The 16673-nt window shown below is 47.8% G+C and overlaps 1 protein-coding gene across 3 annotated transcripts in view; it reads right to left on the reverse strand.

The window, feature by feature from the left end:
* Positions 1 to 16673, reverse strand: part of Pdzd2 (PDZ domain containing 2) — a 221857-nt gene that overhangs the window by 11847 nt on the left and 193337 nt on the right. For all 3 annotated transcript variants that reach the window (XM_051182565.1, XM_051182564.1, XM_051182566.1), the window contains 4 exons: positions 16036 to 16192; positions 13744 to 14513; positions 10110 to 10254; positions 219 to 4176 (listed from right to left, as the gene is read on the reverse strand). In XM_051182565.1, the coding sequence (XP_051038522.1) occupies positions 219 to 4176; positions 10110 to 10254; positions 13744 to 14513; positions 16036 to 16192 (5030 nt within the window). The remainder of the gene's footprint in view (positions 1 to 218; positions 4177 to 10109; positions 10255 to 13743; positions 14514 to 16035; positions 16193 to 16673) is intronic.

A 16673-nucleotide genomic window follows, 5' to 3' on the forward strand; every position in this document is an offset into this window, starting at 1 on the left:
CCCCATTTCGAAAAACAACAAAGAAACATAAGAAAGAAAATGCAATGTCGTCTGGATTGGATTCTGAAATAGAAAAGAACATTGGTGGAATCAATTCAGCTGAATCTGGGGTTAAGTCCTTAGTTCTTACTAATGGACTAGGGATGTGTAAAATGATTATTACCTTTGCAACTTTTTTATAATGCAGGCCAGTTTAAGAGGATACTGTAGATACTTACTTCACCCACCAGCTTCTTCCAGAAGGCAGGGCTGGCACAGCTTCATCCCCTTCCCTGGCTTCAGGAGATACTTCAGGCTCACTGGCTGGAGGGCTGTTTCTTCCTGGGCAGACTCTGGTTCTACCATTCATAGGACATGAAAGGGAGGCTGGTCCATCAAGGCCTGGTTGGCCTCTAGCTGGGGAGCCAGCTGGAGAGGTAGCCGGGGAACCGAGTGACCTTCTGGGGATAATTTCCAGCTGGGTTCTGAAGAGCACAGAGCCTGGGCTGGCAGAGTCATCCTCACCACCGCACAGCTTGTCCAGGTCTGGCATGCTCAAGGCTCTCAGCTCCTGGAGCTTGGAACAGGATACAGGGGAAGGCTGGGCGTGGCGCACCGAGGACTTGTTCCTCTTTGTGGGTGAGGCTGGAGTCACTGTGGAGGTGGGAATTCCCACAGGGACAAGTGATTTCTTTGGGTCTGAACTGGGGCTCTTGTTACTGGTCTCTGGTGGGTTCTGCCTGGAGGCCACCAGTGTCATGCTGGACGGGGACTTGGTCATCTGTGGGAGAAGGCTGCTGGCTTCGCTCTGGCTTTCACTGCAGGAACTCAAGCTTCGTCTCAGTGACCGTGCTGTCACATCACTGGGGTGGCTGAGGCTCCCTGAAGTGATGCTACCAGATGACCGTCTGCTAATGGGAGGCTTGGAGTTCACAGATAAGAATGGGGATGTGGTAGACTTGGCTGCAGGCCGGTCAGGATTGGCCAAGTTCTCAAAAGACTTGATTCTCTGCTTCACAGAGAAAAACGAGGTAGATTCATGGGGCCAATTGTGCTCATAATAGTGAAGTCTCCTGGTGGCTTTGCCTTTGTCTGTGATGAGGCAACTCATGCCAGGGACCGCACTGGCATCCCCCCCACCCGTGGGTGGCAGGTTCTTTGATGTCTCCAGCAGAGGCTTCACACTGTATACACCCTGTCCGTTAGATACACCTTTGGCTGCCTTTGCCTCAGAGACAGTGACAGTCATCACAGGGACCTGCGGGTCCTGAGGCGAGTGGCTTGGGCTATGTGGGGAATGACCTTCTCGTCCAAAGTGGCTTGAGAACTGGGCTGGCATGGAGTAAGTCCTGGTGGCTGGCCTTGGTGTGAAGTAGGGTTGCTCCTCTCCCCCGGGGCCTATGGGTACACCATTCTTGGGCATCCCTAGGGAGGCTGGCATCTGACTTGATCTGCCCTGGGAGGAATCTGGCATTTTAGCAGGCAGCTGTGGAGAGGAGGCTGTTTTGGCCATGCTGAAGGACCCAGGCATTTCCTGCTCTACCTGGGAGGCCTGAGAGGGAGGTGAGGGTGGATGCTTTGGGACTGACCCTGCTGACTGCCGGAGACTGATTCCACTCTTTTCCTGACAGCTGCTCGGGGTCAGGAACCCTCCGTGTCTGTCACCATCAGGTGGCTTGTCACCACCTGCATTCTTTGGCATTCTTTCAGGAGAAATGTTAACTATCTTCAGCTGGGTTGTCCTTTCTAGAAGATCACTATCAACTTTTTCACTTCCTTTCTCACTGACTCCCCTGGGCTGAGCTGCTTCTGACAGCACCAAGTCCACTCGGCTGGGTGTGGGATGCTTGCTCTGTCTGATCCCTGCCAAGGCCAGGCTGCTCCTTGGGGCTGTGGGACTCACTGACCCAGAGTCACCATGGGGAACCTTGCCCTCTGCTCCACACCTAGGGGACCTGGAGGTGGTTGGACAACTTGTGTCAGATTCTGAGTAGACAGCCATGTGGAACCTACTGCTTGAACTGTGCTCAGGGACAGTGTTGGGGGAGGTCAGGGATGAAGTGAAGGCTCTGATGTTTGTGTCTGATGCTGAGGTCCTGGGTGACCCAGAGGCAGCCAGGGGTGGCTTGCCCTGGGGCACACACTGGGGAAGCTGGGGGCTGTCCACAAGAGTGTTGGTAGGCTCTTCCTGGTCAGCTATGTGGAGCCGGTGTGACACCGCCTTGGAGAGCGTTTTATGGGAGGCCTGGGGTGAAATCAAGCTCTTCCTGTGCTCAGTCCCACCGGCCTTAGCAGAAGTGGCCACAGGAGTCTCGGGACCAGCTTTGCTTTTGCCACTCAGTCTCCTCAGCTTAGGGCCGCACTTGGGTTTCTGACAGTTACTTAGTGTTTCCACTGGACTCTTCTTGGGCAGGTCTTTATTTTCCTGACTCTTGTGCAGTGGAGGAGGACTCTTAAGCACAGCCACCCCCTTGCTGTGGCTGGCGCTCATTATCTGGGCTTTGTATCCAGGGCTTGTGGCCAGCGCTGAGGACTGCTCCTTCTCAGATTTGCTTTGCAAATGTGTACCCTGGCTATTTCTATTCAGGTCCTTAAACCAGGCCATGATGGGCCTCCTGGAGGTCAATTTTGGTTTCTGTAGCAAGTCGTCCAGGATGCTACTCTTGGCATCGCATAGGTTTGCCAAAACAGCCTCTCTATTCTTAGGGCCCTCGGCACCCACAGCATACACACTGTGTGTCACATTAGCTGCTGCTGCTTCGACAGGGACTCCCTCAGCCGACAGGTCACATTCCAAGCCACTTACCACACTTGGGTTCCTAAGTGCAAATGGCAGGTTGTGACCAGGGCTGATCATGTCTGAATGCTGGCTGTTTGCCATGACTGAGCTCATGCAGGTGGTGGCCAGGATTCCTTCCGTGCATGAGGGTCTGTGACTCTGTGAAGTGTTCGGGCCCACCCATGGCCCGTGCTCCCGAGAGCTTACATCCAGGAAGGAAACTGGCTGAGAAGAGCTTGGGACGGACATTTGTAAGGTCTGGGTTTCACAGGAGGCCCCCACCGGCTCACTCAGGGCACTGTGCTGTAGGGGTAGAACTCGACACAGTGAAGCCTGGGCAGGGGGGTGGGCAGTCACTGGGGTCTCAGGGCAACCACTTGTGGAGCAAATTTCTATGTGCTCATCCTCAGACTCACTGGTACCTTCCTGATGAGAGGACCCATGGGGATGGGGGGGTGACCAGCTGCTCCTGGCAGCTGCCTGTGGGGCTTCAGCAAGAGACTCAGGGTCTGAAGACGAGTCTTCGGCATCACCATACATGGATGAGAGCGATGGCTCTGTACTGTCCCCCGGGCCCGAGAGGGAGATACTGTCTTCGTGGAAATTGCTAAAATTTCTAGAGTAGTTGTTCAGAAAGTTCTTGTTCACAGCAAAATGTTTGTCAGGATGGATGGAATCCAAAACGGAAGGCTGGGAGGCCCACTGTGGGGGCGGGGATGGGCCTGTGTCCCCAGCCTTCCTTGGGGAGGATGCCTGTTCACTCCCGACTGATGGGGCATGGTGGGAACTGTCATCCCCGGCTCCTTCGGGTGGCTGGTCCTCAAAAATGCCTGGGTGAGCCCTGCAGCCGGTTTTCTGAGAGGACTGTGACCTTGCCTCAGACGCTTCCCTGATGAAGTTGTCAGTGTCTGTCACAGGGCTCTCTCTGCTCCCTGACAGGGTGCTGTCAGTAGCCACTGGCAGAGAGGGGCTGACAGGTGACGTCTTCCCAGACACACAAGCTGTATCTTCAAGCAGAGCACCGTCCTTCCAGCTTTTAGGTATACAGAGTCCCGTCTTTTCCAAGGCCTTGCTGGGACCTCGACTCCTTTCTTGGGACACGAGGGAGACATGAGAGATGGCAGTAGCTGGTGTTGCTCCTGTGCTCATGGGGACAGCTGCTCTCCTGGTTTCGGGAGAGCTGTCCCCAGGTGCAGCCCAAGTCCTTCTAAAGACAGGAGGAGCCAAGGCCTTCTCCCTGGGAGACAGGCTCTGCTTGCTAGCTGGTTTCACTTTAAATATGCCCTGGGACTCAGGTTCTGTGGTCCTGGGAGACACAGACTGGTTGACTTGCTCTGTGAAGGTGGAGGTCTCCCTGGAGTCATGATAAACTTCCCTGCTCTTCCCTGGGGAAGGGGGAGCTGAGGAGCCATCCCGTTCTGTATAGAGTGATAGGGGAGATGAAAGGGGAAATGTAAGCAAACAGAAACCCTCTAGAGGTCTAAAAAGGTATAAATAATCTCATTATTGTTTCTTAGACATTCCATAGCCTATATATAGACCTTCTGGTCTTTCTGGTTTTGTCTCTCAAACTGCAGAGTGATCACAGCTAACAACCACCACCCTGATTTAATTGGCCTTAAAATAACTCAAGACAAACAGGCAGGACAGGCATTTAAACTTGCCCATTTCTCTCTGTTTGCTTTCACACAGGAGATACCAGAAACCCCTTGCTTGGCTTTCTATCCTGAGCACCTCTGGTGGCGGAAGCTCGGGAAATAGAGAGGTCTTATTCCTTAGCTTTGGCCTAGACTGGGCAGAGGCTTCCTGTCTTGTCCCATCCTCGCATCTGTCCAATCATGAGCGACTTCAGCCTCAGACGCACCAACAGGCAAACCACTGAACCCAAGAAGGTTACTTTCTCTACTTGCACTTTGGGATGGTCTCTCTGTGGAGCCCTGGTTGACCTCCCCCACTTTGACCCTCGTGACTCTCAGCCTCCATGACAGACAGGCCTGTGCCTGCACACTTAGCCAAAGGGCTTGCTTTTTAACACAGCAGACGGAGCTAAGGAGAGTGACAGAATGTAACAGGTGGGGACTCCATTGACATGGGGCTCTAGCTCTGCCTTTGACATGGCTCAGAGAAGCCGGAGATCTGAAGTCCAGTTATTCCAGGAAACTGCAACAGTGGCGGGAGCTTGAGAGGGGCTCAAGAGGAATAGTCTGGTCCAAGTTAGGAGGAGAACATTTGAAAGCAAAGGCACATAAAACAGGAAGCTCTGAGGTACAGGGAAGTCAAGTCCCAGAGCAGTTCTGAGAGCTGTTCCGTCCTGGAGGTGTTCCCTCAGAAAGCCTTGCGGTGTGCACTCACTTAGGGTAATCTCATGTTGACATGTGTCATTTTGCAGTGGCAGAACAGGCTCACACCCATAAGAAGTCTTGGTTTGAGAAGTGTTACCCCAAATGTTAAATTCCTCTCACATTTCCCCTATGAAATCATCAATTCGGTTTTTGAGTTAGGGTTTTTCTGTGTAGCCCTGGATGTCCTGGAACTCAGAGATCGACCTGTCTCTGCCTCCAGAGTGCTGGAGTTAAAGGTTAGTGTGCCACCAACGCCCAGCTATCAGTTGGTTTTTGTGATAAAGTCAGGTTCGGGTTGGCCTTGAACTTGTTATGTAGTCATGGATGGCCTTGAACATCTGGACTTGTCACTCGACCCCTTTAAAGTGCTGAGATTACAAGTCTGCATCACTGTGCCCAGTTTATGTGGAACTGGGGATCAAATCCAGGGCCTTGTACATGCTAGGCAAGCACTCTACCGACCAATTCAGCTACATACAGAATAATAGGATTTTTAACTACATTTCTTTCCCTTTTTGGTGGCACTGAGCGTTTGAACCTTGGAGCTTGAACATGCCAAGCAAGCACTCCCCATTGAACTCTATCCCTGGCTCTCACTTTTCTTTAAGACAGGGTTTCACTATGAGGCCTTGACTAGCCAGTCTGGCCTCACACTCAAAGATTCATCTGTTTTTGTCTCTTGAGCGATGGGATTAAAGGTTGGTAGTACATCTATTTGTGTGTGTGTGTGTGTGTGTGTGTGTGTGTGTGTGTGTGTGTGTGTGTGTAGACCATGGTGTACATGTGCAGGACAGAGGAACAGCTTGTAGGAGTTACTTCTTTCCTTCTACCATGTAGGTACTTGGGAGTGAATTCAGGTAGTCGTCTTTGGTGGCAAGCACCATACCTATTCTTATGAACCTTTAAGCATAACATCCTTATTTCTACTGACACCAAACACAGGGGAAAGTGGCAATGTGACAAGAGGAAGGGACTCAAAGGCTATTTTGAAAAGAACACTGTGTGTGTGTGTGTGTGTGCGTGTGTGTAACTTGTAGGGATGGATATGTTCTCGCTTTTCACTATGTGAGCTCAGGGATCTAACCTGTGATCCATGTCTCTCTGGCTGTCAAAGGCCATTGAACAGTTTCAGATTCACTTACTAACAGGCAAATTTTTGTGCAGCTTTTGTTGGTGAGCTGAGTTACTGCAAATGGTGTATCTTCAGAGGCTTGCTTTGAGACAGGTTCTCATGTATCCCAGGCTAACCTTGAACTCACTATATATCAGAGGACAACCTTGAGTTCCTGATCCCCATCTCAAGTGCTCAAATTACCTAAGTGTAAGTCACCACAACCAATTTATGGGGTGCTGGGGATGCACCCCAGGGCTTCGAGCATTCATGAAAGCATTCCACCAACAGGGGCCACATCCCCAGCCCCTCAGACGGTTTTATTTGAGGGATAGGAACTCATCTGTAGGCAACCCTTGCACTGCCTTTCAGAATAATGCTTCACTTGGAACCCCCATCAAATGGCCACTAATGGGCACATCCCAGGGTGGAAGGCTTCTGGGATGTGGGTGCAGCTTCATCGTAGAGCAGGCTGCAGTGTAACTGAGTCAACAGGGCTCAGCAGGATCTGCCATGCCACACCTGTCATGTAGGAGCACTGTTACCATGGTAGCTGCTTGTCTTCTGTGGGCATCTCAGGCTAAGAAGTGTGTTAGGTAGCATGCCAAGAAAAGAAAAAGCACACAACTACAGGTGACACTTTACCTGTTGTACATACAACAGGACACACAGAAGAATAGCAATGGAGATATACTCTGTGGGCTCTGGCAACGTTAAAATTTCCTTCTTGGTTGGGTCAACAACTTCCTAACTTTTGTAATGAAGACATCTAAATTTCATTATAGAGCTAGCAACAAGTAGAGTATCTACACTCCCCACACCTCTTCAGGGCGTTTCTCACAGCAGGTCTGGTGAGCCCTTGGAGGTTTTTGCCTCTGTTCCTGGTTTTGAGAGTGGTTAACTAGGAGACCCAGGCATGGCTGCCTGGGCTGTAGGTCAGCCCTCATGGCTAGTGTAGCTATAGTCAGGTGGTGTGATCCTGCATACAACGACATCAATCTTCCTTCCTGAGCCATCTCAGGAAAACTGTCTATACAGACCTTACCAAATGCCTATTACATGCTAGGTATATACAGGCATATATGATTCTTTTTAGGAAAATCACATATGTTCTCTCTCTCTCACACACAGTACACACTGTTTTATACACAGTGCTTTGAACTGTATACACTGAGAAACTCCATAGACGCCTAAGAATCCAGCCCATGAGGCAGGCATCTGTGTGACTTGCTAGGAGCTACTGCTTCTATCAGAGCTTGGATTTGACATCCATGTGCTTCTTGTATCATTTTTAGACATGTTCTGAGAGGGAGGGTTTTAAAGACTTATTTATTTATGTGTGGGCACATGGTGCCATGGCACATATGTGGAGGTCAGACAGCCTGTAGGAGCCAGTCCTCTCCTACATATGGGTCCCGGGGACTGGATTCAAGTCTTCAGGCTTGGCAGCATGCACCCATTTCATGGGCCCAAAAAACACAATTAAAAAAATGGTTGAGTATCATGCCATACACCTTTTAAAAATATTTATTTATATTTTATGTTTGAGTGCTCTGCATGTATGCCTGATGCCAGAAGAAGGCATCAGATCTAATTTTAGATGGTTGTGAGCTGGGTGTGAGATGGTGTGGTTGCTGGGAATTGAACCCAGATCCTCAAGTCTTCTGGAGGAACAACCAGTGCCAGTGCTCTTAACCACTGAGCCATCTCTCCAGCCCCACAAATTTTTTTGTTTTGTTTTGTTTTAAAGGTGAACAGTGCCTCCTTTTGTGAGTTACCTGTTTTGGGATCTTTCCCTTCAAAAAAAAAAGTTAGATTTTGAAGAATATCTTTCCTGTACACTGGAAAGCGGTTAAGCTATTTATGATAAAATTAGAAGGAAGCAAGGCCATGCCCAATAGTCAGGGTCTCTGCTGTCCCCTTGAACTGAGAAAGAATGGAAATTATACAAAAAGACAGAAGCGCTAAACTTGTAGGAATCAGGTAACAATGTGGGTCAAACACTTCAGGTATACCTCCAAAGCCCTAGAGGGCGCCAGAGCATTATCACCTCAACTCTCTCAGGCTCTGCATGTGAGAACTAAATGATAACCAGAATGGTATGTTTCAAGGTGATTTATACGTTAATATAGCACATGTGTTGTTACATATTAAACATTACCAGTTCCTGGCACTTGTATTTATTGTTTGCTCCTTTCCCTAAGGCTTATTATTGGTGGGAAGTCCAGAGGGAAGAGACAAACACCTGCAGAGGGCTGGAAGCACAGACAGACAAACAGGTGGATAAGCACCAGGGAACACGGAACAGATGTCTTATCTTTGGCTCTCTGGCTGGGAGACTAAATGCCTCTCTGGTCCAAAAAGCCTGCCTATATAAACACCTCTTCAAAGCACAAACCCTCAGGACTAAGAACATTCGACTGTCTAGAGTAATTCCTTGAGTGGATAGATTTTCTATACTGTTTCAAATTAGGAGGAGATTGATTTTGGCATTAAAGTAATCTTTTGCCTCTTCGATTTGGAAGGCAATGGAGGATCCTAGGAGAACATCCGGACAATCGTGCTACAGAATGTGCTCTCTTAGGATGCACATGGGCACGGTCTCAAATGAAACCTATTTTGACAGGTGACATTCTGAACTGTCTCCATGTAACTTCATCTTCTGCAAATGGAACCCCATTTAAGTTAACAAGCTTAGCAGTAATGTCAAATTGCTAATGAAAATTGCCCTTTTAACATGTCTTCAATAGTGGGTGATTGTGAACTGAACCTGAAAGATGGAGCAGAAACCATGGTAACGGACTCATCACTGACTGAGGAAGGAGGACCTATTTAGTGCTTCTGGGTGGGGGTCTGCCTTTTTTTCCTGGAGTAGTCAACAGTGTGTAGGTAGAAGACAGGTGTGGTGGGTGTGCCTGTGGTTCATGCTCCCAGGACTGACTGTGGTGCTTACAAGTTCCAGGTCAGTGAAGGCAACAAAGTAAGACTTTGTCTCAAAAAAAAAAAAAAAAAAAAAAAAAAAAAAAAAAGCATGAGGTAGATATTCTACAGCTCCAAATTTAAGTTTGTAGGACATCCATGAACTGGTGAGATGGCTCAGTTGGTAAAGGCACCTGCTGTTAGCCTTCAGACCTGAGTTCAATTCCCAGGAGAGAATGGATTATGGGAAGTTGTCAAATTGTCCTGTGACCTCGGTGTGTGTATATACCAATACATGCCCTTATCTACACACACACACACACACACAAACACACACACACACACATACAAAATAAATAAAACATAATAAAAATTTTTATGGGACTGCATTGATTGACCAGGGAGCTTTCCAATTTTTCGATTACCACAGATCACCAACACTTCAGCAGCTATCAGGCCATTACAGTAATTACCAGCCACTAAGAAAAGTTTCCTCTTCCACAGAGAAAGCAGGAACATCACTTAATTCAGCTTGACTTTAAAAAAAAAAAAATCTCGAGATGTAAGTGGCCATGATTTCTGCTTCCATGCTGTCAGTCAGTCTCTATCACACTTGGGTAGTTTTCCCTACATATTTATTTTCTTCTTATTTTCCTTGTGGAGGTTTCTACTGCCGTTTCTCAGCACACTTGATTCATACAAGCAGACTATGGAGGTTGGGGGGGCACTTCTTATGTCTCATCTATGTCACAAAATGAAGACCAAACATGGATGTACTCAAGGTGGAATGCATTTTTTTTTGGGGGGGGGTGCTAGGCACAATGATTGGGGACAGTGATGTCCACATCATGAAGTCCACATCTAAATATTGATTTCCTTCAGTGGTTTTTCTTCCCTTCTCAAAATGATCTTCTTGCAATACTCTCCTCAGGATTTGTGTTTACCTGTGCCTCAATGGAACCGACAATAACAGTCTTACCAGTCTCAGGGTGTGGCCCGCACCCTGGTGCAGCTCCCTGCAGGCTCTCTGTGGGGAGTCCAGTGTTTGGGTGGCATGGGGTACTGGCTGGTCCACAGTTGGTGGGGACAGATCTGTCCCCCGGGGTGGGATTTCCCCGAAGTTCCTGGCACAATGAGAAGCAGAAGCCATGTTAATAGCTTTTCAGGGTTTCTGCATCCTAAGACAGTAGAGGAGGATCAGTCTGGGAGTGGAGCGTGCCTCAGTCAGCATCGTCAGTGGAGGGAAATCAGACTGGGAGCTGCTCCATCCAGGCTCTGGATTCTCATCCCTAAGCCTCAGTGTTTTCAGCTTTCAAATGGGGATAAAAAGACTTTCCAAATCTCAAAAGTTTTAAAGAAAAGATGGATAAATGAGAATAGCTATAAAAACAGCAGGTAAGGTTTATAAGGTGGGAGGTACCTTCTAAGATTTTGTTAGGATAGCCAAGACTATAGAATCAATGCCTTAGTTTGTTAGTGAGGGAGAGGGCAAACTGGATGAAATGAACACGGGTTGTGATATTTCTACATTTCCTTCAGGCCAAGTGCCAATTACTTTATCTTCCCTTTGTCTATGGAATACTCAGCACAAAACTCACTAAGAAGCCGAGTCATATTTATTCAAAATTCATCCATTGAGTTGGTGCATCATAAAGTGGCCCAAAGGTAGCTAGGGAGATAGGTAGGTGTGTGTGTGTGCATGCGTGCACACAAGTGTGTGTGGGAAGGTATAACGTCTCTCACGACTCTTGTTAAACTCATTCTGTAAAGTGTCAGTCATCGGCTAAGGGAAGCACTGAGTTTCTGTTTACTGGTAAGGGAGGAAGGAAACAAAAGCAGCAGAAGAGTGGCAGCTGGACAGAAGTGGGGGTGGGGGTGCCCCTCAATTGTGTATTTTAAAACAGTTTTCTGTTATATATGAATTTTACCTTAATACAAACTTCTGACTAGGACCGGGAGAAGGCTCCGGAAGTGTGCTTTGCTTGCTGTGCACACAACAAGGGCCTCAGCTCAGATCCCAGCATCCATGTGAAAGGCCAGTAGTTCATGCCTGTAGCCCCAGCATTGGACTGGGGGATGGGGGCGGGGGTCACTGTTACTCACAGTTGCCACCTTGGCTGAAAATGCTCCAGTTTAGTGAAAGACTCGGTCTCAAGGTAGTGAGACAGGCAGATATGGGGGGGGGGCTGATGCCCTCCCTCACCTATGTATAGGCCTGTGGAAGGGAGTACCTACACACACAGACTCACACAGACACACACATACACGCACGCACGCACCAACAACCACCACATCACAAAAGATTTTAGAAGAGAAGATACTGGCCTCTCTTATCTGAGATGTCTTATAGTGAGAGGTATTCTTTTATATATATATATAAAATCAAAGCTTAGAACCAAAATTTTTACAAGAAAAACATTTTACATAAAAATAGTGCTCAAGCCCCCGCCCTCCAACTCCATTTTAAAAAGCTGTTTGTTTTTTTTGAGACAGGGTTTGTCTGTGTAGCCCTAGATGTCCTGGAACTTGCTTTGTTGACCAAGCTAGCTTTGAATTCTAGAGTTCCACCTGCCTCTCCCTCCTGGGATTAAAGGTGTGTCCCTACCGCCACCTCTCTCTCCTGCCCATTTTAAAGGTTTTATTTATTTTTGTTTTATGTGTATGAGTGTTTGCCAGGATGTATGTCTCTGCACCTCACACCCTTGGAAGCTAGAAGAGAGCATCAGATCCCTTGGGACTGAAGTTACAGAAGGTTGTGAGTAAATACGCAGGTCCTGGGGATTGAACCTCTGGAAGAGTACCTGGTGCTCTTAACCAGTGAGCTATGTCTCCAGCCCCTCAAAGGTTCTTACTGCAGATACTTCAGAATTATGAAATCTTAGGCTGGGCTGGCTTGGTGAGTAAAAGCACTCGCCTCCAAGGCTGACAGCCTCAGTTTGATCCTCTGAGCCTACACAGACCCGAGAGGGCTGAGTCCTACAAGCTGGCCTCTGGACTGCTACAGTGACAGCATGGCACATGTGTGATTGAGTGAGAGCTAGAGGGAGAACATGTGTGAGAGAGACAGAGACAGGATATGCCCCCAGTAAATAAAATTAAAAAATACCCCCCCCCCGTTTATATCTGTGTGTTTGTGTTAACCAAGGATCACTGTCTAATCAGAACTGCTAGCACGACAGATAAGTGACACTATATTTGGCAAGAACAGTTTGTAATAAATATGCATAATTATGAATAAAAATCCTAACCTGGCCCTTCTACGGTTGTCTAAAATTTGATGGTGATCTAGTGTGTAGGGAGGGATAGGCTGGAACCTGGGACCGTGTATTTGTGCAGGCCCAGCACTGTGCCACTGAGCTACGCCTCCTGCCCAGATGGTATTTTCTAAAGGGAAAGAACACATACACTAATGGCATGCACTGCTTGGAGGTAAATACAACCTCAAAAAAAAAAAAAAAAAAAAAAATGATTTATTTTAATGCATGAGTACTCTGCAGGTTTGTCCGCACGCCAGAAGGGGGCACCAGATCCTATTATAGAAGGTTGTGAGCCACCTATGGTAGCTGGGAATTGAACTTGGGATAGCTGGAAGAGCTGAACCCACGCTCCAGCCCTAGCAAATAAAATAATAAAATTTTTGAGGAGAGGAGAAAATGTGAATGTGTAAGGTTAAGAAAAAAAAAAAAAAACAAAAAACAAAAAACAAAAAACTTCTACCTCATACAGATTTTACTACTTTGTATTTTCTAGGCCCATTAAATCACAATGAACTATCTTCATTAATGAGGCCTTAAAATCATTTCAGACTCTTTGTTCAGAGACTGAACAAGAAGGGACATACTAAAAAACAAAAACAAACAAACAAATCCCCCAATTAGATAATGAACATATGAACAGTTAGTTATACCAATTAATTTGTGTCCACCATGGTGGGTTGTAAGTTTGGAATGGACATGGCCTTGCTATTTAGTGTGACAGTTTCTTTTTTTTTCCTTTGAGACAGGCCTAGTTATGTAGCTGGAGCTAGCCTCAAACTCAAACCACCAGCCTCCACCCTGAGTGTTGGATTACAGGCATGCTCTGTCACGCCTGGCTTCACATGATATGAAAGGTCTACGTAGCTCTAATCACACGCAGAACCTTGTAAGGATGTTAAAAGTAATCAAGGATTCCTCATGACCTCATCAGCTGGACAGAATGACAGCTGACACCTGCTGGTCACACACATCAACCAACCAAGGCAGAAAGCAACCCCTGCCTCATGGGCCCAGGACGGTTCAATGACTTGGCATGCCATCACCCAACTTGTGGCAACTAGTCAGGGAAGCTGGCCCCAGGCCCAGAGATTTACCCCCCCCCCCCCCGCAACTCCACAGTGCCTTCCCATCATCACTGCTGGCTCTGTGCCCTGCGAGGGAGTGCGCACATCTCTTTGGCTGAGTGATCTCATGACTAACAGCCTGCCACCATAGCAATGGGCACCCATTAAGTGACCGTTGAAAGATAATCCTGCCATCACCATCACCCTTTCATCCAGTTTACTCTGAGCCTTACAAAGCACTCTGTAGCCATTCACACAATATTCAAACTTAACACAGAAGTGAGTCATTTACCTTTTCTTCAGTCCCATTTGGCTGATGGCCAGTGACAGTATCTATCATGGACAGAGCCTGGCCTTTCAAGTCCTGACCACACAGTCCATTGGCTGTTCCACTTGGGGCCTCAGTGTCAGACCTCTTGTGGTGTGGGCTGATCCTGGCCACAGGCTTGTGTCTGGACACCAGATTTGCATTCTTCTGTGGTGGGGATATGGGGTTTTCTGGGCTCCTTGGGCTCTGGGTGGCTCTGTATTCCAGCTTTGGTGAACTTCTTGACCCTGACAGTTCCTTTCTCCCAGGACCTCCAGGCCCACTCTTGGGAGTTTCTACAGAGCCAGGCAGGCTGGCTGCCTTTGGAGGGGTACCCATCATTCCATCAGGGATGCTGTGTTCTAGATCCAGTGAGCTGCCAAGGAGAGGCACAGAGCAGGCCTTGCTGACCAGTGATTTCTGGGGTCGTTCCTCCTGCTTGCTCACATCAACACTTTTGGAAGAGGCTGTCAAGGCAGGCCTAGTGTCATCCTCTACCAGAGGCTTGCTGGGATCTGGGAGGACTCCTGGGAGTGAAATGCAGTCATCCTCACCATCAAAGTCATCTTCATCACTGGCGTCGTTGCTATCATAGCAGCGTACCCTCCTTTGGCGGAGGAGGGGGTTCCTGAGGACCTGTGGGCTTCCGGGGAGACTGGCTTGCCTGGCAACTGTTACCTGCTTGTGTAAGAGCCCAGAGGTCCTCTGGCTTCCAAGTGTCACAAGGCTGTTGGCCCTGGCTTTCCCTGTGTGAACTACAATGGGAGGAGACAGAAGAGTCAGACAAACAAAACAAAACAAAACAAAACAAACAAACAAAAAAACAGCTTTCCAATCTGGCCTGACTTTATAACCTTAAAGAAATAAATCTCACTGTTTGCTCTTCCAAGCACAACCTCCTGATCAAGAGTAAAGTCTGCTTTACTTACAAACAAACAAAACAATCCCATCACTGTACATCATCACTTCTGAATTCACATGCCAGGCATAACTTCTGGTACTGGACATCCATGTAAACAACATTGTTTCTTGTGGTCCAAACAAACAGTGAGGGCAGCCAGCCTATTGTTTCTCTTTTTATTCTTCACTCCCATTTTTATACAGGTAAATGTACATATTGATACATATATACACATGCATATCTGTGCTCGAGAGGTGTGTGTGTGTGTGTTTGAGTGTGAGTGTGGGTGAGTAGGCACATGTTTATACATGGTCCTCACCTTCCACCTCATTTTAGACAGGGTGCCTTGGTTTTGCCATTGCACATGGCAGGCTGGCTGACCTGAAACACCCAAGGGTTCTCCTGTCTGCCTCTCATCTGTCTGTACTGAGATTCCTGATTCCTGCCGTTATGTGGCTTCTAGGATCCAAACTCATCCTTATTTCTACTGAGTCATCTTTTACCCATCTCCTCACCCTGGGCTATTTAACTTGAATGGCGAGTTTTCTAGGGATGGAGAATCTACAGTTTAGCTTCATTTTTCTTTCCCAAGTTGTTGAGGGTCTGGCCCAAATGCTGAGAACTCCTGTCCATCAGGTAACACAGGCAGCATGCTCCTCCTGTGTCCCCTCAACACCTGAGGTCCCTCCTTATCTATAGCCCAAGCTGTCTGCTTCTGAAGGGCATGCTTGAGGCACAGCATGCATGAGACTCTGCCGATCTTTGGCATGCTCTATGTTCACACTACAGTGGAAAGTACAGGCTTGCCATTTGCACATCCAGCGGCGGCTCCCATAAGTCACAGCTGCCATTGTCTGCCTCTCTGAAGCTCAAACATTAGGAATGAAAAGAAACCTTGACAGAAGTCTGAGAGCTCAATATAGTTAGATGATCTCATTTGAGGAGAAACTCAAGGGCATTTGGGTGGAAGTGACCTTTTGCTAATAGTCCCAGTCCCACATATATAACTTGCTGTTTTCTAAGAATTAAGTTTACAGCCTAGGGAGGGAATAGATCTGGGATTTGCTGGGGGTTCCCTGAATTGAGTGCCTCAGGTTGCTTACTCTGATTTGATGCCATGAAACTTGAGGCGACATGCTGTAAATAGCATGTGAGGGGACCTGATAAGCTATCTTCACCACTGGTGCTAAGAATGTGTGTGGAGCAACTCACTGTTGCCTGAGCAGTTGGTCACCACTGCCCAGTAGATGCAGCCTCTACTCAGCTCTCTCTCCTTGCTTCCTTGTTATCCTGGGCAAGGCCTCCAGTAGGGATGGGGGACTAGCAACTGCTTACTGCGCTGTTAGTTCAGGATTCCCTAGAGCTTCTGTGCTCACCGGAGGGTCCAGGAAGCAGGCTGCCATCATCCGAGATGCCACAAACACTTCCAGGATGGTCTTCGTCTTCAGAGCCAACCACCACGAAGTCTGACAAGGAGCCCCGCCCATCATGAGCAAAGTACTGGGAGAATTCGGATTCAGAGAGGAGAGAGTCCTATTGGAAAAACAACAGGCTGGAGTCTAGGGAGATACACCAGAGCTGAGCATAGCAATGCTAGTGACTTCCCAGCTTTCCAGGGGCACTTTGTTCTAATCCCTGATCACTGGGAACGGCTGTGATAGTAACCACCCATCTCCATTTACTGTAGGGTGGCTAGAGCAATAGTCAGTGCATTAACACAGGCAGATACTGTTTTTAGATGGAGGAACTTTTTAGCAATGACCAGGAAAAAACAGAATAGTAGGTTGTCTTTTTTAGTTAATTACTTTTTAAAATTTTATGTGTGTTGGTCTTCTGCTTCCATGTGTGTCTGTGTGAGGGTCTCTGACTCCCTGGAACTGGGGCTACAGACAGCCACGAGCTGCCATGTGGGTCCTGGGAATTGAACTCAGGTCCTCTGGTAGAGCAGTCAGTGTTCTTTACTGCTGAGCCATCTCTCCAGCCTCCACAAGAGTAGTTTATCAATCATCTTAGC

Source organism: Phodopus roborovskii, unplaced genomic scaffold (genome assembly GCF_943737965.1).
Source record: "Phodopus roborovskii unplaced genomic scaffold, PHOROB, whole genome shotgun sequence".
NCBI lineage: Eukaryota > Metazoa > Chordata > Mammalia > Rodentia > Cricetidae > Phodopus > Phodopus roborovskii.